The 27,568-nt window shown below is 40.7% G+C and overlaps 1 protein-coding gene across 1 annotated transcript; it reads right to left on the reverse strand.

Annotated features, from left to right (window-relative positions):
- Positions 1-566: 566 nt before the first annotated feature.
- LOC140478816 (apolipoprotein D-like) lies at positions 567-23,738 on the reverse strand. Its single transcript, XM_072572224.1, has 6 exons — positions 23,589-23,738; positions 20,973-21,112; positions 17,090-17,217; positions 11,303-11,391; positions 7,041-7,070; positions 567-973 (listed from the first exon to the last, which is right to left on the reverse strand). Exons 2-6 carry the CDS (start codon positions 21,090-21,092, stop codon positions 747-749), a joined length of 594 nt encoding a protein of 197 aa, XP_072428325.1. The 5' UTR covers positions 21,093-21,112; positions 23,589-23,738; the 3' UTR covers positions 567-746.
- Between the last annotated feature and the right edge of the window lie 3,830 nt (positions 23,739-27,568).

A 27,568-nucleotide genomic window follows, 5' to 3' on the forward strand; every position in this document is an offset into this window, starting at 1 on the left:
GTCTAGGTTACTAGCCCACTGATATTTTCTCTATGTCTCTATTACCTATACTGTCAGTGATAGAATAAAGATTCAAGGGAAAGGGATTATGAATGAATACAAAATTTTCACACACACACACACACACATACACATTCAAAGCATTGTACACACATAATCAAATGGATGACATAGAGATGAGGATCAGAAGAAAGACACTATTTTAATTTTTAACTTTTATTGCTGAAAAAAGGACTTAGTTTAACAGATTTCTGATATTCTTGTTGTGCACAAAGCCAAATATCTGTGTCAATGCCAAACTAATCTAAGTTCTAAGAATTGCACATGATTGATTGAATAATGTAAGAACAGCAAAGAAATAATTAGGAGAACAAACCAAGAGTGCCATTAAAGGCATTAGCACTAATTAGTCAGTCGCTGTGCTTAGACCAAATGTTGGTAGCATAATGTCTGATTCCAATTGTCTCTAATTTTAAATGGAACATATCTTCAGCTAGTGATGGACTAGTCAAGATTTCACCATTGATTTGAATTTCAGAAAACATAGATATTGACAATTGGAGGTATTTCTTCAAACTCCTGCACTTTATTGAAGATAACTCAATTCATAGTCCATCACAGCAACTGCAGCAGATATTATATAATTTCAGTTATGCTACCTCTAGTATAAATTACAATGGAGTAAACTAAAAAATAAGTGTACTTTGATGGACATTAAAATGTTTTATATGCATTCAGATCATCTCTTATAAGCAACCTTCTTGATTAATTTTCACAAGATCATCAGTTTTAATCTTATATTTTTCCAGAACACCATGCAGATACTGTGTGGTATTTGCTGACAGCTGTCGTTCTCTTGAAAAAATCCAGGCATAAGGGGTGTGCATTATACCAAGGAAAGATACACAGGAGAATACCAGAGAGTAACTTGTATAGTCAGTGTCTAACACCCAGTAATGAAAAACAACTTCATCTGCAATAAAAGAAAAAGAGTACTGAACGTTAATCTTTGAGAAAACAAGCAGCTCGTTTCTTTTTGTTGGCTCACCAGTTAATCAAATTAATTGCAGTTTTGGAAAAGAAATTTAGACAAACTGAAACACAGCATTTCCAACAGTTATGTAATAAATATTTCCACTAGCTGTTTGAGGAGCATTTCACTACTGTCAGACTGCTGGACCAATTCGATTTCAGCCTCAGATGACTGTCTGTGTGGAGTTTGCATATTCTCCCCGTGTCTGTGTGAATTTCCTCCACGTGCTCCAGTTTCATTCAATAATCCAAAGATTGCAGGTTAAGTGAATTGGCCATGCTAAATTGCTCATAGTGTTCAGGGATGTGTAGATTAGTTGTATTAGTTAGGAGAAATGCAATTGAGTTGGGGAATGGTTCTGAGTGGCTTTATCTTCGGAGGGTGGGTGTTGGGCCAAATGGCCTGTTTCCACACTATAGAGATTCTATGATTCTATTTACCCTATCCCTACTCCTCACGGTTTTATAAACCACTATAAGATCACCTCCCACCACACCACCACCCCCCCCCCCCCCCCCCCACCCCCAACACCCACCAAATTTGAAGTTTCATAACATCTTTGCTGCAGAAGATCTGGCTCTTTTTTCTCTCCCACCCTCCAGCCAGGTTGGACATTCTGGTGCAGCTTTTTAGCCTCCGCTGTGCTTTTTTTTACCACTTTAACAAATTCACTGGCTTACCCTGTTTTCCTACATCCATCATCCTTATGCTTTTATATAACCCACTAACACTGTGACTTCATGCAGCCTACTCTATTATAGTGAATACACTGCAGCTTTTTAACTTCTCTTTCCCCTTCATGGGTTTCATTTTACCTTGTGGTATGTTATTCTTATTCTCTTCACTGATATCTAATTTTCCCTTCCCACCTGAAGACTTCTCTTTTCTCCATTGTTTTACTTCCTGGATTGAAATTGATGTCAGAAGCCAAAATTTATTTTATGAACCAATTCATAACCATCAGCCGTTTCAGCTGCTAACCTTGCCATTTTAACTCTCTGCTCTTCCACATGAGGCAAAAGTGAGGACTGCAGGTGTTGGAGATTAGAGTCAAGAGTCTGGTGCTGGAAAAACACAACAATCAGGCAGCATCCGAGGAGCAGGAAAATTGATGTTTCGGGCAAAAACCCTTCATCAGAAATCATTTTGCCCGAAACGTCGATTTTCCTGCTCCTTGGATGTTGCCTGATTGCTGTGTTTTTCCAGCACCACACTCTTCACTCTTCCACATGAGCTCTCACTACCCCATAGTGACTTTTTAAATTCCTCCAAAATAATCAACTAAGAGTGTCATATGTTTGACCTATTTTTAATGCACTCATCCACCTCTCAAAATTACTTTGTTTGATCCTTTCAAGTTCAATGTATATTTGACTGGGGTCCCTCCTGATATGCCTGAAATGTTGTCTGTAGACTTCTGGCACAGGCTGATATGCCTTTAAAATTGATTTCTTCTGCTCCCCATGCACTCTCGATAGGTCCTTTAGCTGTACCCACCAGCTTGGTCTGGATTAACAACACCCAAATGGTCACTGGCCACTTCATTCTTTAGTCACTTTTGCAAGTGAAATGAAAAAGACTTCAACATCCTTCACATCAAATGCAGGGAATACTTGGATATATTTAAACACGTCCCCACCAGGCCTTTGGCTCATGGGTTTGCTCATCATCACTATGCTCCTCACTAAACTTACCTTCTACCTAAACCTTCATCTTTTGAAGTTGACTTTCCTGTCTAATTCCCAACTTCTGAAGTTCAAACTCTCTCTCTTTTTGCTTTTCTTCTTTCTCTTTTTCCCTTTCTTCTGCTTGGGCCTTCCTCTCCTTTTCTGTTCGTTCTGCCAGGACTACTCTTTCCTTTCCTCTTTTCTGAGCTTTTAATTGTCATTCAAACTGTTTCAGTTCTTTTTCATGTTTGAGCTGCTTCATTTGCAATTGAATTCAAACCATTTCCGAAAAGTCTGATAGCATTTCTGGTAAATTTCAATGGCGAGCTATGGCTGTAATTACCGCTCCTTTTTTGATAGATAAAGGTAACCCCTTTATCTGCCAATTCCAACATGTTTGCAATGCTAATTTTTTTTAAACCCCTCAAAGTCACTTCTTACACCTCCAGGAAACTCTTAGTGACTGAAAGAGCCATTACTAACCAAGCCCTGTTTAAACCTACCGAATCCAACACCAGGAGCACAAGACACTAACACCTACCAGTCACTGCCTTTGAGTCCAACACCAACTGAAATTATCGCAAGATGCCAACAAGAGCCTCCAATCTGTTTTGGACCAGGCAAGACCACCTCCAAATAATTGAAGAAGGTAGCCTAGACTCTAACGTTTTTCTTATTTCAAAGGCAGATATGAAGTTGGTGTTCCCAGTCTGATGCAGCTGGTCAAAGCACTCGGCTTTAAACAAAACACAATTTATTTAAACCCTACACTTGAAACATGAACAGAGGAGAGCAGAATTTAGAGTAGTTTGACTATTGGAAAAGTTAACCGAAACGACACTTAACTAATTAATTGTTGTAATCCAGTAACATCCCATGAAGTGTCTGGTGAAAAAGGAAATTCAAACACAGATTCTGACAGGCCAGAGGGAACAACATCCAGGGAGAGATTTCAGAGAAGGTTAGGCATGAATCACATACTGAAGCTTTCAGCCCTTCTGATACTCAAACCATCCTGTGACTGCTACTGTTATGAAAAACTAGAAAACCCTGAATTGGGAGAAGTGGCCACTCCCGCAACCCCCCCACCGGGTAAGCTAGCATTGACAACTTGGGTCTGACAGAACTTATGCTGAATGCCATCCCAGGGGATCTGAAAATCACCTCCTCCTCACCGTAAACTCATGTCCTCTGATCTTAGACACATCTGCTATGAAGAAAAGATTCTCATGATCTATTCTGTCTATACCGCTCATAATTTTGTATTCTTCAATCTGCCTCCTCTGCTCCATTTGTCCGTCTCACTCTCTCCTCACAACCAAGATTTTCCTTCCCAGGCAACATCCAGGTGAATCTCCTCTGCACCCTGTCCAATGTAATTCACATTCTTCCAATAGTGTAGTGAACAGAACTGCACACTGTATTCCATTTAGGGATTACCCAATGTTTTATAAAATTATAACAAATATTCCTTGCTCTTATATTACGCACCCAAGCTAATGAAGGCAATCATCCCATATGCCTTTTTCATCAATCTGTCACCTTTGCTGACACCTTCAGGGATCTATGACTTGTATACTTTCCTTTATTGGTCAGAGTATTGAGTACAGGAGTTGGGAAGTCATGTTGTGGCTGTACAGGACATTGGTTAGCCACTGTTGGAATATTGTGTGCAATTCTGGTCTCTTTCCTATCGGAAAGATGTTGTGAAACTTGGAAGGGTTCAGAAAAGATTTACAAGGATGTTGCCAGGGTTGGAGGATCCGAGCTACAGGGAGAGGCTGAACAGACTGGGGCTGTTTTCCCTGGAGCATTGGAGGCTGAGGGGTGACCTTATAGAGGCTTACAAAATTATGAAGGGCATTGATTGGATAAATAGACAAAGTCTTTTCCCTGGGATCCGGGAGTCCCGAACTATAGGGCATAGGTTTAGGGTGAGAGGGGAAAGATTTAAAAGAGACCTAAGGGGCAACTTTTTCATGCAGAGGGTGGTACGTGTATGGAATGAGCTGCCAGAGGATGTGGTGGAGGCTGGTACAATTGCAACATTTAAGAGGTATTTGGATGGGTATATGAATAGGAAGGGTTGGAGGGATATGGGCCGGGTGCTGGCAGGTGGGACTAGATTGGGTTGGGATATCTGGTCGGCATGGACTGATTGGACCGAAGGGTCTGTTTCCATGCTGTACATCTCTATGACTCTATGACCAACATCCCTTTGTTATCCATTCCTCCCTTTGGACTGACCACACATTGTGTATAACTTCCTTTATTACGTCTCTCAAAATGCATTATCTTACACTTATCAGAATTAAACTTCATCTGTCTATTGCTCTGCCGATTACCACATGATCAATATCAGACTGGAGCCTGGGACCATCCTCCTCACAATCAACAACACCACTAATTTCTGTCATTCAAATTTCTACTTGCACATCCAAGTCATTAACGTACGTAACAAACAGCAAAGGTCCCAACAATAATCCCTGTGGTATTACCAATGGTCAAAGGCTTCCTATCACAAAAATAAAACCCTTCACCATCACCTCTTTGTTTCCTGTCTGCAAGCCAATTTTGGATCCAGTTTGCCAAACTGCCTGAGATCCCATGGGCTCTTAACTTTTGGACCAGCCTTCCACATGGCATTTTGGCAAAGGCCTTAATGAGGTCTACGTAGACCACATTAACTACACAACCCACATCAGTATACTTAGTCAATTTTTCAAAAAACTCTGTTAAAGTTGTCAGATGGGACAATTAACACAGTTTGCCAGTGTTCCAAACTTAATTCTTATTACTGTGTACACAAATAGCTAGTTTGCAGAGGTAACAACAATTTGCCTGTTGGTGCTGAAATTATGTTCAAAACCAGCAAATGAAGCCTGCTCAAATGGCAAGAACATACTGCCCAACACAAAGGTCATTCTACCCTCCCAGTGGGAAGTAGTGTTGCCACAGCATTCTAATTAAAGACTCAAAGCCACAATGTTAAAGTCCTATCTGAGTTTACACTTATTGTTTGCAACAACCATGTGGTTCAGTAGTTAGCACTGCTGCCTCACAGCATCAGCTCGTTTAATTCTAGCCTCTCTGTGTGGAGTTTGCATGTTCTCCCTGTGTCTGCATGGGTTTCTGCTGATGCTCCAATTTCTTCCCATATTGCAAAGAGGTGCATGTTAAGTGGATTGGCTGTGCTAAATTGTCCATAGTGTTCACGGATGAGAAGGTTAGGTCCATTAGCCATGGGAAATGCAGATTTAAAGGAATAAGGTTGGGGGATGGGTCTGGTTGGCATGCTCATCAGATGGTTATTGTGAGCTTGTTGGGATGATTGGCCTGTTTCCACACGGTGGGGATTCTATTCTATTTTCTCCATTCTATTCCATCTGGTGAGCACAGATTTACACCAATAATGTCACAATGTCAAAAAAAAGCTCTACCCAATGTCACAAATCAATCAGTCAGAGGCAAAATAAGTCAATTAGAGTCAAAATATGTAAATAAGTCAGTGAGTCAGCTCTTGGAGGTTTCTGATTTAAGGTTCAAGAATCTGAGCATTGCTCTAAAAGGAGATATTTTGTCAAAGCTTTCTGTCTTAGATTTACTGGATATCCACCAAAGACCAGTATGAGTGGGAATAGGCATTGCATTCTGTTTGAGAAGACAGTGCTAACTGGTTGACAAGTAGGCATTGCCATTAAATGCACCAATCAACACTCTCTTTTTACAAAGCATTCAATGTTGTTCTCTTTTGTATTGATTTTCATGTGAATGTTCTGACTATTGTACCTTTAAATGTTTTTAAAATGTATCCATTTTCAGCAGGATTCTAAACCTGTATTATTAAATGACTATTCAAGAGTCTCATGACTTGTTTTGCACACACATTAAAGTATTTAAAAATTATCTCTCCCATATGCCTCTGGTTTATACACTTCTCCATCTCATGATGTCAGTGTTCCTGCACACCATACTTGTATTCATCGTTAATGGCTGTTGTTACACGAGCTATGTTACACCACTGGAAATGCTACGGAAAATATCTCATGTTAGTTATTAGCTGGCAGTAGAGGAAATTTATTTTTCAGTAAAAGCCCAGCACCAATTTGTATGTTTGGAAATTTTGGTGGAAATTATTTGCGAGCTTAATCCCCAACAAATGATGATGCCAAACTCAAAAATGAACAAAATTTTAGTCACTGCCAATGTAATGAAAAACAATTAACAGGAGTTACTAGAAAAATGTAATCAGAGGTCAAAACACTGAATATTGTATTACATTTCCAAATAGGATCGGACTTTGTTTGTTTATTAATCAAGGAATTGTACTTTTTACATACCATCCATAGGTTCATGTCCCATTTGTTCATCTGTGGAGTTAAGAAAATAAACATTAATCACAAGCCACAAACTTTGTAGTGACTTCCAAAGTAGAACAAAATGGAAGTTTGCAATTTACCAATGAAATTAAAATCGCTCACAATAAGCAAACAACAAGTTGTATTTGTCTATCAGCTTTAATAGAGTAAAGTGTCCCCAAGGTGAATCATAGGAAGAAAAGATTATGAAGTCATAAAGTCTCTAAAAATAGAGGAAGAGGCTATTTAGAACTTTGAGTCCATGCTGAATATTCATGAGCAATCCAGCCAATCCTGGGTCTTGATTCAATTCCTGTAGCTCTACAAGTTTATTTCCTTCAAATGCCAATCCAATTTCCTTTTTGAAATTATCGATTATTCCTATTTCCACCACCTTCATAGATGGTGAATTCCAGGTCTGTACAATTCACTGCATACAAAAGTCTTTCTTATGTTTCCTTGCATCTCTTGATCAGGTGCTCATCTGTGTCACCTAGAAACAGTGTATCATTGACTACTTTCTTTTAGTCTGTCATAATCTTACACACTTCTAACAAATTTTTCCACAATTTCCATTGTCCAATGACAACAACACAAGATTTTCCAACCTAAATTCCCCCATGTCTGGGACTATTGAGGGTAAATCTCCTTCATACTCAGGTCCTCTCTAAATTGTTAGCTTTGTCATCCATTTCCTGAATATATCCTGACACCTTCAAAGATAATAGACTTGAACCCACAGCACCCCTGCCCCTGTAAACACTTTAGAACTCTGCTATTAAGTCTATATTGTCTCTCCCTCCTCCCTCTGCCAAAATATATCACCTCACACTTCTCTGTATTAAATTTCATTTGCAACTTGTCAACCTATTCTGTTAGCCTATCTATATTCCATTGCAGGTAATTTGTATCATTTTCACTTTTGACACTCCTTCATATTTCATAACATTAGCCAATTTTGAAATTTCCCTCTATTCCAAGATCCAAGGCATTTCTTCTCAACAACAGAGTGGTGATACTAACACTAGCTGATGGGAAACGCCACTATCTGGCCTTCCTGCCTGAAAAATACCCAGTCATCACAACTTGCTGCTTACATCCCTAAGCCAATTTTTTGAGGTTACCATGAAGGACTCTCCTTCTCGACTTCTTCCCTTGCCTGAGGTCTGGTGGCCCTCAGGTTAAGTCACCACAAAGTCACTTCTCTCTAATGAGCAGCCCCTATGGGACCAGTAAGACTACAGTGACACAAAAACCATTTTACATCCAACTGGATATTGACCCTTTGATTTCATAAGCCTCAATTTTGATCATGCTATCTTTTTAAATGCTTTTTAAATGCAAAAATGCTTTTCCAAAATAAAAGCTATCACCTCTAGAGAATGAAACCCTCTGTACAAACAAAATATTGTTTCTCCAGTCAATGATCCTATTTATTTAAAGTGAAAAGCCTCAATATTCTGCAAAGGATGAGGCAGTGGGGACATGGTAATGTCAGTGGTGTAGTTCGATTCTCTGTGAAGAAAGGTTCAAATCCCACCATTGTAACTGGCGGAATTTAAACTCAATTATTAAGTCTGGAATACAAAGCAACTGAACCAGAACCCTTCCCTCCAATTATATTATTTACAGGCCTAATTTTGTGATTCACCACAATTCTTATCCAAACATGAATCAGGTTGAGCCTGTCCCATAGGAACAGCTCCCTCCTTCCCAGTACTGGTGTCAATGTCTTATGAATTTGATCATATTTCTCTGATGCCAATTTTTGAGCCATGCATGTTTTTTTTTACATCTTACTGACCTTGTGCCAATTAGCTCATGGCTCAGGTGACTCTTACCTTATATAGCCTTAGCAAGATATCCCTTCTTTTATCTTCCATTCCCTTTGAAATAAAAGCCAATGTTTCATTTGCATTTCCCATTACTGTTGAAATTGGATCCTAGCTTTGTGTGAAACATGCATCAGCACTCTGAAATCCTTCTCTATTATAACTCTCTGCAACCTTTCCCCATTTAAATAATATTCAGTTTTTCTTGTCTTCCTGCAAAAGTGCATAACTTCATACCTCCATAATTTATATTCCATCCGTCAAGTTTCTGTCCACTCACTTGACCAGTCTATACCTGTCTATATATCCTTGTATCATCCTCACTATTTATAGTACACAAATTAATGTGTTACCTGCAAATTTGACAATAGTTCATTTACTTCTTTCATCCAAGTCATCAATACATATTATTAACAATTGTGGCATGATCCTGTAGCACTCCACTCATTACTGAGTTGTCATCCTGAACATGCCTCTTTTATCTCAATACTCTGACTTCTATTAGTTAATTAATCCTCTATCCATGATAATATTCTGCTCTCAAGACTCTTATACGATGAAATATGTGCAGTATCTTATCAAATGTCTTTATGGAAATCCAAATATATTATATCTACTGTTTCCCCTTTAAGTTTCCTCCTAGTTAATTTATTTGCCATTGTCTTTCCTAGTACATCTTCTCTCATGATTGTTTTGTGCTTATTTCCTGCCTGTTTGACATTTGTTTGCTTGAGTATTTAGTATTTTTGGAATGCTATTAGTGCCTTCCATTGTTAAGACTGACAGAAATATTTATTCTGCCATTTCTGAGTCCCATTGTTATTTCTCAGCTTTGTTCTCTGATGGACTTCTTCTTTTTCATATATAAAAATAATCTTTAATTGTCCTTTTTTTTAACTTTCTAGTTTGCCTTCATAGTTTATTTCCCCCTTTTTTTTCTTTTTGGTTATCATTTTTGGCTTTTAAAACTTGCAGAATACTCCAGTTTTTGCATAATTGCAACTTTTTACTTCCACTTTTCTACTATCCTTAACATCCCTGTTTAGTAGAGTTAATTTAAACTTTTACTTGAATCCTACTTCCTGACCGGGAAATATCTTTACGACGAATCTGAATGATTTCCTGAAATGTCTGCCATTGTTCCTCGGCCTTCTTTTCTGCTGAATTCTTGCCAGTTCACATTAACCAACTCTGCCCTCATGTCTATGTAATTATCCTTATTTAAATTTAGCACAGTTGATTCTGACCCAGGTTTCTCATCTGAAACTGCATGCTAAAATCTACCATGTTGTCATTACTGTTCCTGAGGAGACCTTTTACTCTGAGATCCATGAATCCCTGTTGGATCCACAACACAATGTTCTGGGACACTGTTCCAAAAACAGCTTATTTATTATTCCTAGTGGCTACCTTTGCCAATTAGATTTTCCCAATATACACAAAGATTAAAGTCACCCTGGATCTCTGCACTGCCTTTTTTTAACATCCTCTTATATTCTGATATACTCACTCTCCCATATTAATGATAGGAACATTTAAGAGACATTTGGATAGACAAATGAACAGGCAGGAGATGGAGAGGTATGGACCATGTACAGGCAGGTGGGATTACTTTAGAATGGTATCTTGGTCAGCACAGACATGGTGGGCTGAAGGGCCTGTTTCAGTGCTGTTCTATATCCTAGCAATCACTATCAGAGGGCCTATAAACTATTCCCACCAATATCTTCCTCCTCTTGTTATTTTCTATCACCACCCATATTGATGTTACATTATCCAATGCAAGGTCATTTCTTGCGATCATACTTATTTCAACTTTACTAACAAAGCATCCTCTTTATAACCATAAATTTAAAAATGCTATAAAGTCATACTCATCAACCCCTAATGTGCTGTTAATTCATTTATTTTTATGAATACAGTATTCATTTAAATAAAGAGTCATTAATTTGCTATTATACCATTTTTTTCTCCTTTGATCTTATTTGCTTGTATGCTCTGCCCTTTCCTATTCCACTTTGAGTACCATTATAAAAATTATTGCTTGCAGTGCTGTCATTTCCTTTGGCTTTGTAAGCCAACATACGTTCACTCCCGAAACCTTCCGCCTCCAATTAATCAAAAGCTCTCCAAACCCACAACTTCTACCAATTGGAAGGACACAGGCAATAGATAATGGGAATACTATTATTTGCAAGTTCAGCTTCAAGCCACACACCATCCCATTTTGGAACAATGTCACAATTCCTTCACGTTACTGTCAAAATCCTGGAACTCCCTTTCTAACAGCACAGTGGATCTATCTACACTTCATGACCAGATCAAGAAGGCCGTTCAATACCAAATAAAGCAATTAGAGGTGGTCAATAAATGTTGCCCAAATCCCATGAAAGATAAATAAAAAAAACTTACCAAGTCTGTAGGTAAGTTTTGCTTGATCTTTGACTGTCTCGTCAGGTGGAATTAATTCTGCAGTGTGTTCAGTCACCTCATTACCCTTCCTGCAAACAACAGAAGAGCTTTGTATATCTAAAGACAAATCTGTCCTTCCACTCTGACATGAATTCATCTGAGGTAAAGAGGTGGTAGTGATAGGACTGACTCACTTGTTCACAGCTGATTTCCAGTGGGATGGATCTCCAATCTACCCCTTCACATCAACCACAACATACACCAGAAAGGCTTGATGTTATCAATGAGAGGATACCAATTTAATACGTTTGGAGACTAAGGATTAAAAGGGGTCTATCCATATTATGGGGAGGAAATTTGCTGCCAGATTTGGGAGACAAGAAGGAAAATAATTCTTTTCTGGGACTTTTTAAGTATCCACTTAGTGATCTAAACAGAGGATATTTGGTATTTGATTGAAGACATTGCTAAGTCCAATAACAATTGAAGAGAGAAATCAGATGGATGAGTTAAATAGAGCAACCAAAATGTGAACAGTGATCATGGTTTAATTAAAATGCGAAAAACAAGTGAAAATGCACTCGAGTACTATATTAAATTCGACAAGTTTGTGGAAAATCAAGAGGTTTGCGCAGAGGACCACTGAGCAATAACAGATTTATAAATTTTTCCATACAGATTAAATATACTCCATTAAAAGAAAAGGAGACTGCTTGTAGCTTTCAAATGACGTAGATGAATAGAAATCAGAAAACAATATAAATTGAAGGTTAGGGACAACAATGGCTGTAAATATAAATCTGAAAATAATAAAGATAATATCAGAAAGTAAAATGTTAAGTGGGTTTAGAAAGATAAAAAATGATATAATGATATTTTACAAAGACCGTATATTAGCAAGAAATAATTAAAAGTGAGGGAGCACGTGGAGATATGAGGATCATCGGTTTGTAGATAATTAAAAAGTGGAACACAATAGTCAATAAACTTTTGCTGAACAAAAAGATGTTGCACTGGAAGTGAAATCTGAAATATCTGGGAACAGAGTAATATTTGAACGAAAGACATTTTTAGGGAAGGGGCAATGAACCATTAAAGTCTGCTGGGATACATCTAGTTGATCCAGCAAAACTTGGGTAAAGCCTTAGAAGGTGAAATTTCAGAACTGTATTGAATGTAGGTGTGTGCCACTGGACTGGAAAGTGACCAATGTTAAATCCATGTTATAAAAAGAGAGTCAGAGTTGATCTAGATAATGCACCTCCACACAGATCATTTACTGCATCCGATGCGCCCGATGTGGCCTCCTCTATATTGGGGAGACAGGCCGCCTACTTGCGGAATGTTTCAGGGAACACCTTTGGGACACCCGGACCAACCAACCCAACCACCCCGTGGCTCAACACTTCAACTCCACCTCCCACTCCACCAAGGACATGCAGGTCCTTGGACTTCTCCATCACCAGACCACAGCAACATGACGGTTGGAGGAAGAGCACCTCATCTTCCGCCTAGGAACCCTCCAACCACAAGTGATGAACTCAGATTTCTCCAGTTTCCTCATTTACCCTCCTCCCACCTTATCTCAGTCAAATCCCTCGAACTCAGCACCGCCTTCCTAACCTGCAATCTTCTTCCTAACCTCTCCGCCCCCACCCCCACTCTGGCCTATCACCCTCACCTTGACCTCCTTCTACCTATCGCATCTCCAATGACCCTCCCCCAAGTCCGTCCTCCCTACCTTTTATCTTAGCCTGCTGGACACACTTTCCTCATTCCTGAAGAAGGGCTCATGCCCAAAATGTCGATTCTCCTGCTCTTTGGATGCTGCCTGACCTGTTGCACTTTTCCAGCAACACATTTTCAGCTCTGATCTCCAGCATCTGCAGTCCTCACTTTCCCCTAGATAATTGCAAGCCAGCTAGTTTAACATCTGTGGTATAGAAACTCTTTGGAATGTTTAAGTATGTGTGAAATTACCATGCGTCCATATAAAGAGTCAATTGTAAGAAATTACTAGCAGGAAATCCAATAGGGATGATCAGCCAGGAAAAGAACATCTGAAATAGCAATGGAAGTATTCCGTTCAGCCCCTCAAGTCTACCCAGTCTTTCAATAATATTCAATAATAATACTTGCATTCCTGAGGGTTCAGTTTGAGATCAACTTCTGTTCACTGTATGTATGAACAATTTAAATAAAGCCTTGTTTTGAGAAAAAGACACGAAGACAGATATCTAAAGGATATTGCTCGACAGAGGTTAATGGGTTAAAATGTGGGAAATAAAATTCAATGATCCTAGGTTTGAGTTGATGCAAATAGGGAATTAAGTAATACATAATTGAATGGATGTAGACAGAATGCTGCAGAGGAGGATTGGGACTGGAAAATGTAGGTTCACAGAACATCAAAGGGAACAATATAGATTGTTAAACATGTCAGTTATCTGAACAGATTTTATGCATTGCAGTATGATGCCAACAGGGTAGGTTGAATTTCTGTACTAGCTGAGGTCATTGTGATGATTTTGAGTTTGTAACCTTGCTCCCATCTGAGGCATGATGACCTTCAGGTTAAACTAAGCACCAGCTGCTTCTCCCTCATGAAAGAGCAGCCCTCTGGGCTGATAAGACCATGTTGATTTTCTAACAAATAAACTTCTAGCTTTTATCTCAGGATGCCTTAATTATTAAAGCTAAAGTCTAAACTGAAAAAAACTTATTCCCACAAACCACAACATGGTATTGGGTTTAATGATGGGAAGAATATCAGTACTCTTTGATAGGGTGAATTATGATGTTCCCTGATATATGGCAATACAGAAATAAAGAAAGGTTTGATACATTGGAGCTATACAGTTCACAGAGAAATATGCAAGACACCATTAAATTTAGGAAAGTTTGGAACAGGGTAAATGGAGGCAGACCACTTCAAGTGTTGATGGTCAACAGCAATGAGGAAGATTCCAAGATAAACCATGAAATGTCCAATGAAAAACATTGAATCTTTGACACATTTTATTGTGTGGCTGTGGAATTAATTCCAGGTGTGAGGTTAAGTGAATATTCAAGATTATATTTGACTGATGAAAAAAACATTGAAGAGAGATGAGAAGTGGGTGGGTAAAAATGATAAGAACCATTTGCTCACAAGAAGGATGAACATCAAGGTGATTGGGTTAAACTGATGGCCTGATTCCATTTAGAACTTTTGTAAATTTCCGTGTGTAAATCCAGCTTATTTGCCTGGGTTCATTTTACATGAAGGAAATCACACCGTCTGAGGAAATGAGAAGTGCTGCAGTGAAGACATCACAACAAGACCACAAGTGGTAGAAAAGTGAGGAGTCTCCTGAATACCAGAACATATAATTCTACTTTAGGTCTCAATACAGACTGAGGTCTTCAGCTGCAGGGTCTGGGTCTAGCACGGAAGCAGAGCTGGCCAATACAAACCTCTTTTTCTCCTTTCAAGGAGCCCAGGTCCCTTACATTACTTTCTATTGTATGGTGTGATCTTTCACATGGCCGTCCAAAGGTGCAAGGTGAGCATGAGGGAACTCTGTAGGGAAACCCATCCCACTCCACAATTTGGATTGAGACAGGCAAGGAAGGAGTCTCCAAAGGCAGCTCCAATGGCACTTAAACCTATCAGGAAGAGTCAAGCTTTGATTTTGTAACAAGATTTCTGATAAACTAGGGAGACATGGATTACAGCATCCAAAAAGGAGAGTGGAGCTGAGACTACAACCAGATCAGACATGATTGTATTGAACAGTGAAGCAGGATCGCAGGGGCAAATTGTCTACTCTTGCTCTTATGTCCTACGTTCATGTCTAAGGTGTGGAACCCATGGGCTGAACTCTCAAAAACAAATGAGCTGGAGTCATTTCAGAGGCTAGAATAGAAAACAAATATGAAACCTTGCAGGGAGGAGAATGGTTTATGACTCAATAACACTATCCCAGCCTCCCTGGTCACAAACAAGCTCAATGTGAGATTGTTGCCCCTTGGTGGAAGGGGCAAAATCTACTTGTAAAAACTAAATGGATACTAGACATGTATATGTCAGGGCTTTTTTAGGCAAAGATCAAACACCCCAGCAAAGAATAGGGTATTCCTAAAAGCAGATATCCCTCAACCTTCAAACTTTTTCACCAGTGTAGTGAAAGTGTTGGCTGTCAACACTCACCCAGCGTCCTCTGCCAAACACCTTATGGTATAGGTAGTGTAACATTCTAGTCAATTGGCTTGCAGCAAACTCATTTATTCTAAAATTATTTTCCTTTGGCTCATGCCTAATTCTATGTGCATTTTAACATCAGGTTTGCAACATCACACTGCATTTGAAGCATTCACTGGTTGGTAGCTGTCTTGATTTCCAAATGTAACATCCGAATCATGTAAGTCTTTTAATGAGACTGCAGCCTTCATTTAACCTCACGTTCTTTTTAACCACAGGTAGCTGGGTTTCCAAGGCCACAAGTAACTCTGCAACTTAAAAGATACAAGGCTTGCTCAGTTCATATGGCAGGTGCCTTGGCAATATTGCTCGCAGGCCAGCAGGAGTGTCCCATGATCTATCTGTTTTCCATATCGCTTCCAGAGACCCTGAAGTATCATCTGCTCCCCTGGGCTTGTATCCACCAGAGGGCCCTCGCTGATACTTCAGGGCTGATATTGGATCCAACATAACCCTACCCTCTCCACAATCAAGACCCCTATGACATCTTTCATATGAAAGATGTTCTGCCTGTCAGTCAGGCTGATGTATGGGTGGGAACTGCACAGAGTATCTAGTCGCGTATTACCTTTGACCAACAGTTGAGATAGATGGCTGAAAGAAATAGAAACAAATGGGATTAAGATGGCTGTATGTGTGGTGGATAAACACTGTCACATATTGGATTGGCCAGCCAACTTCCTTCCCTGTTATAATTTTATGTAATTAAAGACAGTTTACTTCCTGAGTAAGAGCTTACTTATGGAACTGCTTACCATCGTTGGAGACAGGAAAATGTTTAACTAACTGGTTGGCCATTTGGTCCTTTGGACCAATGTTGTAATGCTCGTTTCTACATTCAATGAAAGCAGTCAGCACCGTTAGTCAAACGGATATCAGGGATTACTTTGTGGGACTATCAGTTACTGGGATCAGTATCCAGTGATGCTCCACATGACTCAAAGCAATTTTTCTCAGAGTCATAGAGGTCTACAGCATAGAAACTACGGCATGGTGGCTACAGTGAAGTACAGGCCAGTTAATGAATGTCAACTTATCCGCACCTGAGATAGGAAGATCAGGCTGGTGCAGCAGAAACAGCAGCTGCTGCAGTGCTGAACAGACCCAGTTTGTTGTCACAGATATTGCTCCATCTTCTTAATCTTTCTCCTTAACACCTGGAAGACTTTTAATTCTGTAATTAAGTCCTCAAATAGGAAAAGCAAATGATGTACTTCGTTCCCATCTTTCGGCAATTCAAACCTTTCAAACTTGTTCTGTTTTATGCTCCCCTAAGCCATTGCTGCACTTGGCAGTGTTCCAAAGTTTCATTGCTCTAATCAATGAAGGAACTCATGGTGATCACACTGCCATTTGGAAAGCTACAGTAACGCCCTATTCTGCTGTACCAAAATAACTTTTGCTGTCCCTTTATTCGGAGTATTATGGTAGCTAAATTTTAATAAGGAGACCATGACAATCATTTTAATGTCTCGCGTGTGCACAAATAGAACACACACAAACCTGAACACACGCACACACACAGCATTTACAATAGAACTTACGTAATCAGAGTGATAAGCTCATATACAGTTTCTATCTCATTGTCGGACGAGGATATTGTTTCAGAAATACATCTGACGTCCCCAGTGACATTATAAAATCGTTCAATTTCATACCATGTTCCCATATACTGCAAAATAAGAACAAATGTATTAGCTTATTAATTATGTGCACAATACATGGAGGACCAAATGCTGTAGATGGGAATTAAATAAATACTTGCAACACAACAAGTCAAAAATATCCTCACAAGATCACCATGAAGTTAAACACTCTTGTGGTGGTGTATGGCATGGTTCTGTAAACATGATTCTTCATGCACCAGTGACCAAATCTAGATTCCTCAGATTTACCAGTCCTTTCAGAAAATAAACATGCACTTAGTGGTCCTTGTAATTCCTCCTGGGAGATAATTGCAAAGCTTCGTTAGCAGAGAAGTACAAGTAGATCTTGATTTCAATTATTTCTTGTCACGTTTATGTTGTTACATGGAAAGTCTTGTAGAGTGCAGCCATTCTCTGGCACTGTCTTAAAACAGAAAAATACACAAAAACTTAAAGGCAGAAAAATGAATACATAAAGGAAAAGTGTTTAACTTTACAGTGCTTCTTGTTAAGTGCTCCGTCACGGAGTAGGGGTCGGGTGGCCAGGTCAGAGTCCATTGGCAGCGCCGCTTGAATGAAAGTCGCGACCCATCGGCATCACCTCGCTTCCACCGACGCTATTGCCACTAGAATCATCGCTGGACCTCGCCATGTTGACGCCACCAATGCCACCAGGGGGAGACAGAGGCACCTTTACATGAACTACTTAAAATAGGAACAGTGGAGGACACGGTAGATCGAGAATGTGCTCTCCAGCACCACTAATCGAGAATACGGGAACATCTACTAACATCGCAGGTGTTTTTATAAAGAAACTGTTGTTGGATTTAATAGGCAGCTGTCACGTTTTAAAATCATGCAACATTTTTATGTATAGAGTTGCAAAAAAAATCAAAGATAAATGAAACAGTTGCCATGTCGGGAAAGGTAATAGATATTATGTGGTTGACATGATTAAAGGCTGAGAGAAGAGAGGAGGACCCCAGTAAGAACACCTGGAGACAGACAGCAGTACATAAAAGAATGTGAAAGAAAGAGACATTTCTAAACAAGTGATGTCCTAGAGCTGAGATGACTGGTGTCCAATCATCTTCCTGTGCGCCAGGTATGGCTCCAACCAGTGGAGAGTTTTCCTCCTGATTCCCGTTACTGGAATAATCTATACAATTCTGGTCTCCCTGCTATAGGAAGGGTTTTGTAAAACATGAAAGGGTTCAGAAAGGTTTACAGAATGTTGCCAGGATGTTGGAGGATTTGAGCTATAGCGAGAGGCTGAATAGACTGGGGCTGTTTTCCCTGGATCGTCGGAGACTGAGGGGTGACCTTATAGAGGTTTATAAAATCATGAGGGGCATGGATAGGGTAAATAGACAAGGTCTTTTTCCAAGAATGGGTGAGTCCAAAACTGGAGGGCACTGGAGGGGAAAGATTTAAAAGGGACCTCAGGGGCAGATCTTTCACACAAGGGGTGGTACATGTATGGAATTTGCTACCAGAGGAAGTGATGGAGACTGGTACAGTTACATTTAAAAGGCATCTGGATGGGTATATGAATAGGAAGGTTTAGAGGGATATGTGCCAAATACTGGTAGATTAAGTTAGGATATTTGGTTGGTATGGACAGACTGGTTTGAAGGGTTTGTTTCAAAACTGTACATCTCTGTGCCTCCACAATTCCAGTTTTGCTCGGGCTCCTTGCTAGGGATCCTCAGTCCAATGCGGCATTGGCATCAAGGGCTGTCACTGTCATGTCATTAGAATAGTTAAGTATTTGTTTTTGACTGGCAGAGACTCAATGGGCTGAAGGGCCCTTTACGGTGCTATAGATCTCTATCTCTTTTGAATGAATATGAAGGCATTCTTGGAAGTGGTGCAAATTGGTAGCTGCCTTTGCATTAGCAGCAAGTTTTTGTAATCAGCAAAGACTGATTAAAAAAAAGAGGCTTAGTTCATTCTTTTATTTTAAAAATAAGTATATTTCAAAAATTATCTTCTAAACTGGAAACAGGAGTTGGCCATTCAACCTATTGAACATGCTCCTCAATCAAGATAAAAGCTGTTGATCAAACACTTCAATAAATGTTTTCCCCTACCATCCCTAAGACCATTTAAATATTTAGCAATCATTTAGTAAACATTGTCAAAGACTGAGCTTTCTCAGCTTTCTTGGATAGATAATTCCCATGATTCACAATCCTTGACATAAAAATAATTCTCCTCAGTTTGGTCCTAAGTTTAGTCCCCCTTAATTTGAAATTTCTTCCTTCTGGTTCGAGACTCCTATGCACAACACGCATACACAGATTTGGAGAGATTTCTTGCCCACATCTACCAGACTATCAACTATCCCTTTAAGCATTCTGTAAGTTTTAATAAGGTCATCTCTTATTTTCTGAAACCCTTCCAAAAACAGGCCCTGTATCCCCAAACTCTCTTCATTGGACAGTTCCACCATCCTTGGAACAAGTCCTGCATGGAAACGCAGGAAATAGGGCTGAATGGCCTATTCCTGCTCCTTCGAGCTTCCACCCACATCCCACAAGAGAATTTTACAAATCATATTTTCCAACACTTAGCCTATCGCCTTGTATGTCTTGACATTGCAAGGGCACGTCTAAATATTTTGTAAATGTTATGGGGGCTTCTGTCCCTACTATCCTTGCAGGCAGTGAGTTCCAGATTCCCAATACCTTTGGAGTGAAAAGATTTTCCTCACATCTCTTCTGAACCTTCTGCCTGTTACCTTCAATCTGTGCCTGATGGTCATTGATTCTTTAGTCAAATGTAAATTTCTTTCTTGCCTACCCGACTTGTGGCCCTCATAATTCTATAAATCTCAATCATGTCCCCCCTCAGTCTCGTCTGCTCCAAGAAAAACAAGCCCAGTCTACCAAATTTCTCCTCATATCCTAAACACTCTTAAATCCTGGTAAATCGTCTTTGCATTCTCTCGAGTTCAATCACCTCCCTCCTATAATGTGGATTCCAGAAATGCACATGCAATTCTAACGGTGACCGAACCAACATTTAATACAGTTTCAGCAATAAACAATGTGTGCTGCTGGAACCCACAAGATAGCACTTAACATTAATACTAATTTCCAAATGTTTGGGAAGGTGTTTCTAAACTAAATCCTTAAATTCTAATCCAAATTGATTGATATTTACCAAAGCAAAACAATGAGAAATTTACCCTACTGTTATAGTCTGTAACTGACCTGATATATATTACGCTGAAATGAATTAATATATTAGTGACAATACTTTCTGAAACTAAATTACCACAGATACAGATTTAATGTGATTGTCAGAAAGTATTTGTTGAGACAAATAGGTAACTTTTTGGATCAGTGTTAACCCTTCATCAGAAATTTCGGAAGGATCATCAATGACTGAAAGGTTAACTCTGTTTCTCTTCACAGATGCTGCCTAACCTGCTGAGTATTTCCAACATTTTCTGCTTTGATTATTGGTGGGTTCAGTGGTGACTTCCCACTCTCAATAAGGGACCATGCTCAAAGACATTTGTTTTGGAGGACTAATGTTAATGTATTATAAGCCCTGTTTGTGCTGAATGAGAAACCATATGAGTTGGGATACAAGAACATAAACTGATTTTGCTTTCATCTCTGTCGCTAAAGTTGAACAGATGATGTGAAAATCCACTGAATCATCCAATCCCTTTGGCAAAATATGTTTCATTGATCCTTTAGCATCTGCAAATTTTACTTCCTTACACAAAATGGAATTGCCAGTCAATTAAAGAAATAACAGGACAAACCTGATCAAGACTAAAATTCTTTTGCACTTCTACATGTTCACATCCCCCCCATTTGACAGCTTGAACTCTTTTGGTGAAACAAATGGAAGTGATCAACAGTGACAGGAACGGCCCCCACATGGTAGCAGCTTGAGAAGAATCTGAAACACAAAAGAGATTCCTGAACCAAATATACTCACAATTTGACTGAATCACAAAAACACAGGCCGTTCACCTAATTTTATGGAGGCAATAGTTTGTCTGTAAATCCTCGGTCAGGGTTGCCAGTTCACTCAGTTGTCTGGATTGCAATATAGAGTGATGCCAACAGCATGGATTCAATTCTCACTCTGGCTGAAATTACCATAAAGGACTCTCCTTCTCATCTCAGTTCTCACTTGAGGTGTGATGACCCTCAGGTTAAACCATTGTCACCGGCCATCTCACTCTGGGAGAGCAATTGCTTTAGGAATTCCATAGAGGGGACACTAAGAATACTTTTTGAAAAAGCTTGCTTCACCATCAGAGAGAATTTTAACTTAACAATCCACACCAAGATGTAATCTCTGATTATTCTTGACTTGAGGAGCCAGTGTTGGACTGGGTTGGACAAAGTTAAAAATCACATGATGCCAGTTTATAGTCCAAGAGGTTTATTTGGAAGCACTAGCTTTTGGAGCACTGCACCTTCATCAGGTGGTTGTGAGGCCAGACCATAAGATATAGAATTTATACCATAGGGATTACAGTGTCATGCAGCTGAAATAATATAACAAACAAATTTAGGTTAAGTCTTTCATTTTTCAGAAAGGGTTTGCTGGTTTCAGCTCTTTGATACATAAATCCCAGAACTTCTTTTAAGTTACATTCTCAAGATACCTTCAGGTTTTCTAACAATAGTTGAAGTGTTCAGCCACAGGGCGTTGGGGTTGGTGAGTGCAATGTCCCAGAGATGTTCTCTGAAACAATCCACAAGTTGGCGTCCTTTCTTCCCAATGTAGAGGAGACCACATTGGGTGTAACAGATGCAGTAGGTAACATATGTGAAAGTACAGGTAAATTTCTGATGGATGTGGAAGGATCTTTTGGAGCCTTGGACAGAGATGAGAGGGGAGGCGTAGGCACAGGTTTTGCATTTCTTGTGGTGGCAGGGGAAGGTGGATTGGCAGGATGGGCGGGTGTGTTGGTGGGGGGCCTAACAAGGGAATCATGTCTCTCTGAAACATAGATAGGGTTGCATTAAAGATGCGTGGTAAAAGTCTGTCTGTGTCCCAATCTTGAGTCAGACTGGTTGTATTTCTGAAGTGGGATAGAATCTTACATGGATATGTATTTTTTGAGGAAAATAGAACATAATTCTGCAAATATAAATTCACCCCATAGACCTATGTATGTGTGCATGCAGGAGAGACAGTGAATGTGCACATGTGAGTGTGTGTGTGAGTGTAATTCATGTGAGAGAGTGTGTGTGTGGGTATGAGTGCATGTGAAGGCGATACATCAATGACCGTATCAGTGCTACGCTCATGCTCCCTTGAGAAGATTGAACAATTCATCAACTTCACAAAACCTTCCCATTCCGACCCCAAGTTCATCTCACAGACACATGTCTCCTCTTCCTGGACCTCTCCATCTCCATTTCTACTGACCAACTGAACACAGACATCCATTACAAACCCATGGACTCCCACAGCCACTTGGATGACATTTATCCCACCCTACCTCCTGTAAAAATACTATCCCTTCTTTCCAGTCCCTCCATCTCCACCACATCTGCTCCCAGGAGGACCAATTGCACCGTAGAACATCCCAGATGGCCTCTTTCTTCAAAAACCACAATTTTCCCTCCTACATGGTCGTCAATGCCCTAAAGTGCATCACCTCCACTTCCTGCACCTCTGCCCTTGAATCCCACCCCTCCAGTCGCAACAAGGGCAGAATTCCCTGGTCCTCACCTTCCACCCCACCAACCTCCAGACACACTGCATCATCCTCCACCATTTCCAGCACTTATAAACAGGCCCCATGATCAGAGATATGTTTCCCTCCCCACCCCTACCCCCCCATCCTATGTCTCGGAGAGACCATTCCCTCCACGACTCCCTTGTTAGGCACCCCACCAACCCACCCTCCAATCCTGCCAATCCGGCCGTATTATCCAACCCGACCCTATTATCCAACCCGACCCTATTATCCGACCCGACCCTATTATCCGACCCGGCCCTATGATCCAGTCCGGCCCAATTATCCAGTCCGACCCTAATATCCAACCCGACCCTAATATCCAGTCCGGCCCTATTATCCAGTCCGGCCCTATTATCCAGCCAGACCCTAATATCCAACCCGACCCTAATATCCAGCCCGGCCCTATTATCCAGCCCGGCTCTATTATCCGACCCGGCCCTATTATCCGACCCGGCCCTATTATCCAGTCCGACCCTATTATCCAGTCCGACCCTATTATCTAGTGCCAATGCTGCCCTCACTCACTGTGTGAAATATGGTTGTTTTCCCCCTCAGATCACTTGCTTCGTGTGTACATCATTGTTATATCGCCTTTCTCTCCTCCGAGCTTCTCACAATAACCCTTCTCCCTTTCAGTAAGCCCCCTCCTCCCTCTCATTCCCAGCAGCTTACCCTGAGCAATGTGGAGAGTGAGCGGCGGTCAGTACCACAGCCGCTGGGTGCCAGCATCTGCCGAGCAAACTCACAGCCAGTCCTTATATTGCGAGTCCGCGCAAACCACCCAACTCCGAGATCACTGAGCGAACAGGGAAAGGGAGATTCAGAGCTGCCTCCCCCTGAGGGCAGCTGCCACTCACTCACGTACACGCCCGCCCCACGGAATGAGAAAGCAGCTCATGGAAGCCGCTTCTCAAATCTCCCGTCCTGTCCACAGCCCACTCACCCCTGGGCCATCGTCTTCAGGAATCATGCCAACAATATTAAACCCACCTGTTTGTGGGCTCTTCAGTGCTGCTGGTTTGATTTTAAACTGATTTGTTACTGTTACAGGCAATAGTATTGTACTGTGTGCTATTTCAAGCAAATCATACCGTCCACAAGTGCATCAGGGTAATGGGATGCAGAATATGGTGTTCCAGCTGCAAAGAAAGTGCCAGGTTACAGGATCAATGCCCTGGACTGGTTTAAATAACCAGGATGTAGCTGACCTTCACAGAGGGACTTGCTACTTGAAGGACTGGACTCCTGGCAATACCTCAGTTCACTATCTTCCTCACTGCTTCATTGAATGCCAGGATGTGGAGATGCTGGTGTTACACTGGAGTGACCTTCTGACTTACTTCATTGAACTATCATGTTCCAATGTCAGGAAAGGATTTATACCCACAATCTGATCCTTCTGAAACAAAAACAGAGATTGCTGGAAAAGCTCAGCAGGTCTCAGCAATGACCCGAAATGATTTCTCTCCACAGATGCTGCCAGACCTGATGAGCTTTTCCCGCCATCAATATTTTTGTCCAAGATTTACAGAATCTGCAGTTCTGATTTTAACCTGATTCTTCTGGTTTTCTGAATCTTTATTTAGAAAGTCTGAACAATGGGAAGCCCCACGTCATGTCCATTCAACTGCCTTTGCTAAGAACTAGATAAGTCGAATCCTTGTAGCCATGAAACCAGCTGGATTCCTCCCCAATTCAGCTTTTTCATATTAAAAAGTTCTTAATTTTGTTTAAGCAAAAAACCCCAAGTTCCCTTTGAATAATATCGGCACTCTCAGGATGTGCTGGTCAGGTTTGAAAATCATTTACTTTGGGTTTTGCTGGCAGGAGAATATTTCTTGTCCATGCTCAGTTGTCCTTGATGAGCTGGTACAGAATGGTCCTCTTGAACCATTGCTGTTCCCTAGTGAATGTACCAGTGAGGATTGGCAGCTCTAGGATTTCAACCCAGTGATAATAAAGGAATGGCAGCAATCTATTTTCGAGCCTGCCTGATGTGAGGCTTGGGAGGAAACTTGGAGTTGATGGTCTTCCTGTTTGTCTGCTTCCACTTGTTTTCCCATAAGGTCGAGGTCACAGGTTTGGAAGGTGCTGTCAGAGGAGCCTGGCTGAGTTGCTGCAGTGTATGTTGTAGATAATGCACACTGTTGCTACCGTGCATTAGTGGGGAAGGGACTGAATGAACAAGGTGGTGGATGTGTGATCAATCAAGTGGGCTGCTTTGCTTTGGATAGTGTTGGTTTCTGTCTGTGAACTCATTCAGGCCAATGGAAAATAGTCTGACACACTCCTAACCTGACACCCGCAGATGGTGGAATGGGTTTGGGGAGTGAGGATTTAACTAATTTGCCACAGAGTACGTAGATTCTCACCATCTCCTGTAGCCACAATATTACCTAATCTAGTTCAGCTTCTGATCACTGGTAGGAACTACAAGTATCAAACTGGAGAATCCGTTCCGTAAACCAAAACAAAGTTGCTGCACAGAAACTAATCATTTGACCTAACAAGTATCTGAACTTGGTAGAAATAAAGAAACAATTGCTGAACCAGTCAATGAAAACAATGCAGATTCTTTTTCCTTCAAAGCATTGGTTTGGGCATTGAGTATGGGAGTTGGGAAGTCATGTTGCTGCTGTACAGGACGCTGGTTCGGCCACTTTTGGAATATTGTGTTCAATTTCAGTCTCCCTCCTGTAGGAAGGATTAGATTAGATTAGATTAGGTTACTTACAGTGTGGAAACAGGCCCTTCGGCCCAACATGTCCACACCGACCCGCCGAAGCGCAACCCACCCAGGCCCATTCCCCTCCATTTAATGTTGTGAAACTTGAAAGGGGTCAGGAGGGCAGAGCTATGGGGAGAGGCTGAATACTCTGGGGCTGTTTTCCCTGGAGCGTCAAAGGCTGAAGGGTGATCCTATGGAGTTTTATAAAATCGTGAAGAGCATGGATAGGATAGACATAGGCACAAATAGACAAGGTCTTTTCTGTGGGGTATGGGAGTCCAGATCTAGAGGGCATAGGTTTAGGGTAAGAGAGGAAAGATTTAGAATGGACCTCAGGGTCTACTTTTTCACACAGAGGGTGATGCATGGGTAGAAGATGCATGGGTAGAATGTGCTGCTAAAGGAAGTGGTGGAGGCTTGTACAATTATAGCATTTAAAAGGCATCTGGCTGGATATGAATTTAGAGGGATATGTGTCAAGTGCTGGAAAATGGAACTAGGTTAATTCAGGATATCCGGGCAGCATGGATGAGTTTGTCCAAAGGGTCTGTTTCCGCGCTGTACATCTCTATGACTCTATGTCCTTTCTTACCGAATACTCACATTGGAATGATAGAATCCCTATAGCTCAAATAGAGGATATTCAGCTGATCAGGTCTGCACTGAACCTCCGATTAGCAACCCACACCAAAACCCAACCATCCTCCTCCCTTATCATGGCTAATCCACCTAGCCTGCACAAAACTGGACACCATGGGGCCCAATTTTACCTTGGCCAATCTACCTCACCTGCACATCTTTGGTCTGTGGGAGGAAAATGGAGCACCCCACAGAAATCCACGCAGAAACGGGGAGAACATGCAAACTCCACCCAGACAGTCACCCAGACAGGTGGAATCGAACCTGACTGTCTGTGAGGCAGCGGAACTAACCACTGAGCCACCAAGATGCCTCCTCTGAAGTTCTCATGAAAGGTCACCAGACTCGGCTTTCTTTCCACTAACGCTGTCGGACCTGCTGAGCTTCCCCAACAACTGCTGTTTTTTTTTATTTATTGCCCATCCCTAGTTATCATGGTGGAGGTGGTGATGAACTGCTGCAGTCCATGCAGATCCACGATGCCATTATGAAGGGAATTTCAGAACCTGTTGACACGATAGGAACGGCAATATATTTCCAAGTCCAGAAAAGTGAGTGATGGGGAAAGACATGAGTTATTTGTCTGGTGGCTTATTTTTCTTTATTTTTTTATTTTGCCACTGTAATTTTTCAAGATAACAGTGCTCAAGAATGGTATGGAACACATTGCCCACCGATTCATATTTTTGTCTCTGTACATAAATACTAAAGTGCAGCTTATCTCTTAGAGAATCATGCACATGGATCATATGCTACAGCTTAATTCTACACTCAGCAACAAAACGGTTTTTGCCATTATATTAATGAATTCCAGAAACAGCTAGATCAGGTTTCATGCTGTCCCTGTCAACAAAACAAACCTTCTGCTCCATAGCTCCAGATGCTACATAATATGGAAATACCCAGGGGACAGAGGCAGAAATATGTCAACAAATACATTACTTTCCACATGAAATTTTCTTTAAGGGAGCATTGCCCTTTAGTTTCTTTTTTTTTGTAAATATATTTATTAGCAAATTTTTTTCACTTTACAAACATATAAAATTATTGAAAAATGAAATCAATATAATCAGAATAATAAAAAGAAAAAAAACACAAATTACAATACAACTACTGTCTACTAACTACTAACTTACCCTATAATACAAAACAAACCCTAACACTGTGCAAAGCAACACCTAAAAAAGAAAAGCAAAAAAAACACAGAATACAGAACTGCAATGCTCAGCACAAAGCTCCCAAACAAAGGAACGGAAGCATTGTATATTCCCAAATTAACTCAGGA

This window comes from Chiloscyllium punctatum, chromosome 6 (genome assembly GCF_047496795.1).
Source record: "Chiloscyllium punctatum isolate Juve2018m chromosome 6, sChiPun1.3, whole genome shotgun sequence".
Classification (NCBI taxonomy): Eukaryota; Metazoa; Chordata; class Chondrichthyes; order Orectolobiformes; family Hemiscylliidae; genus Chiloscyllium; species Chiloscyllium punctatum.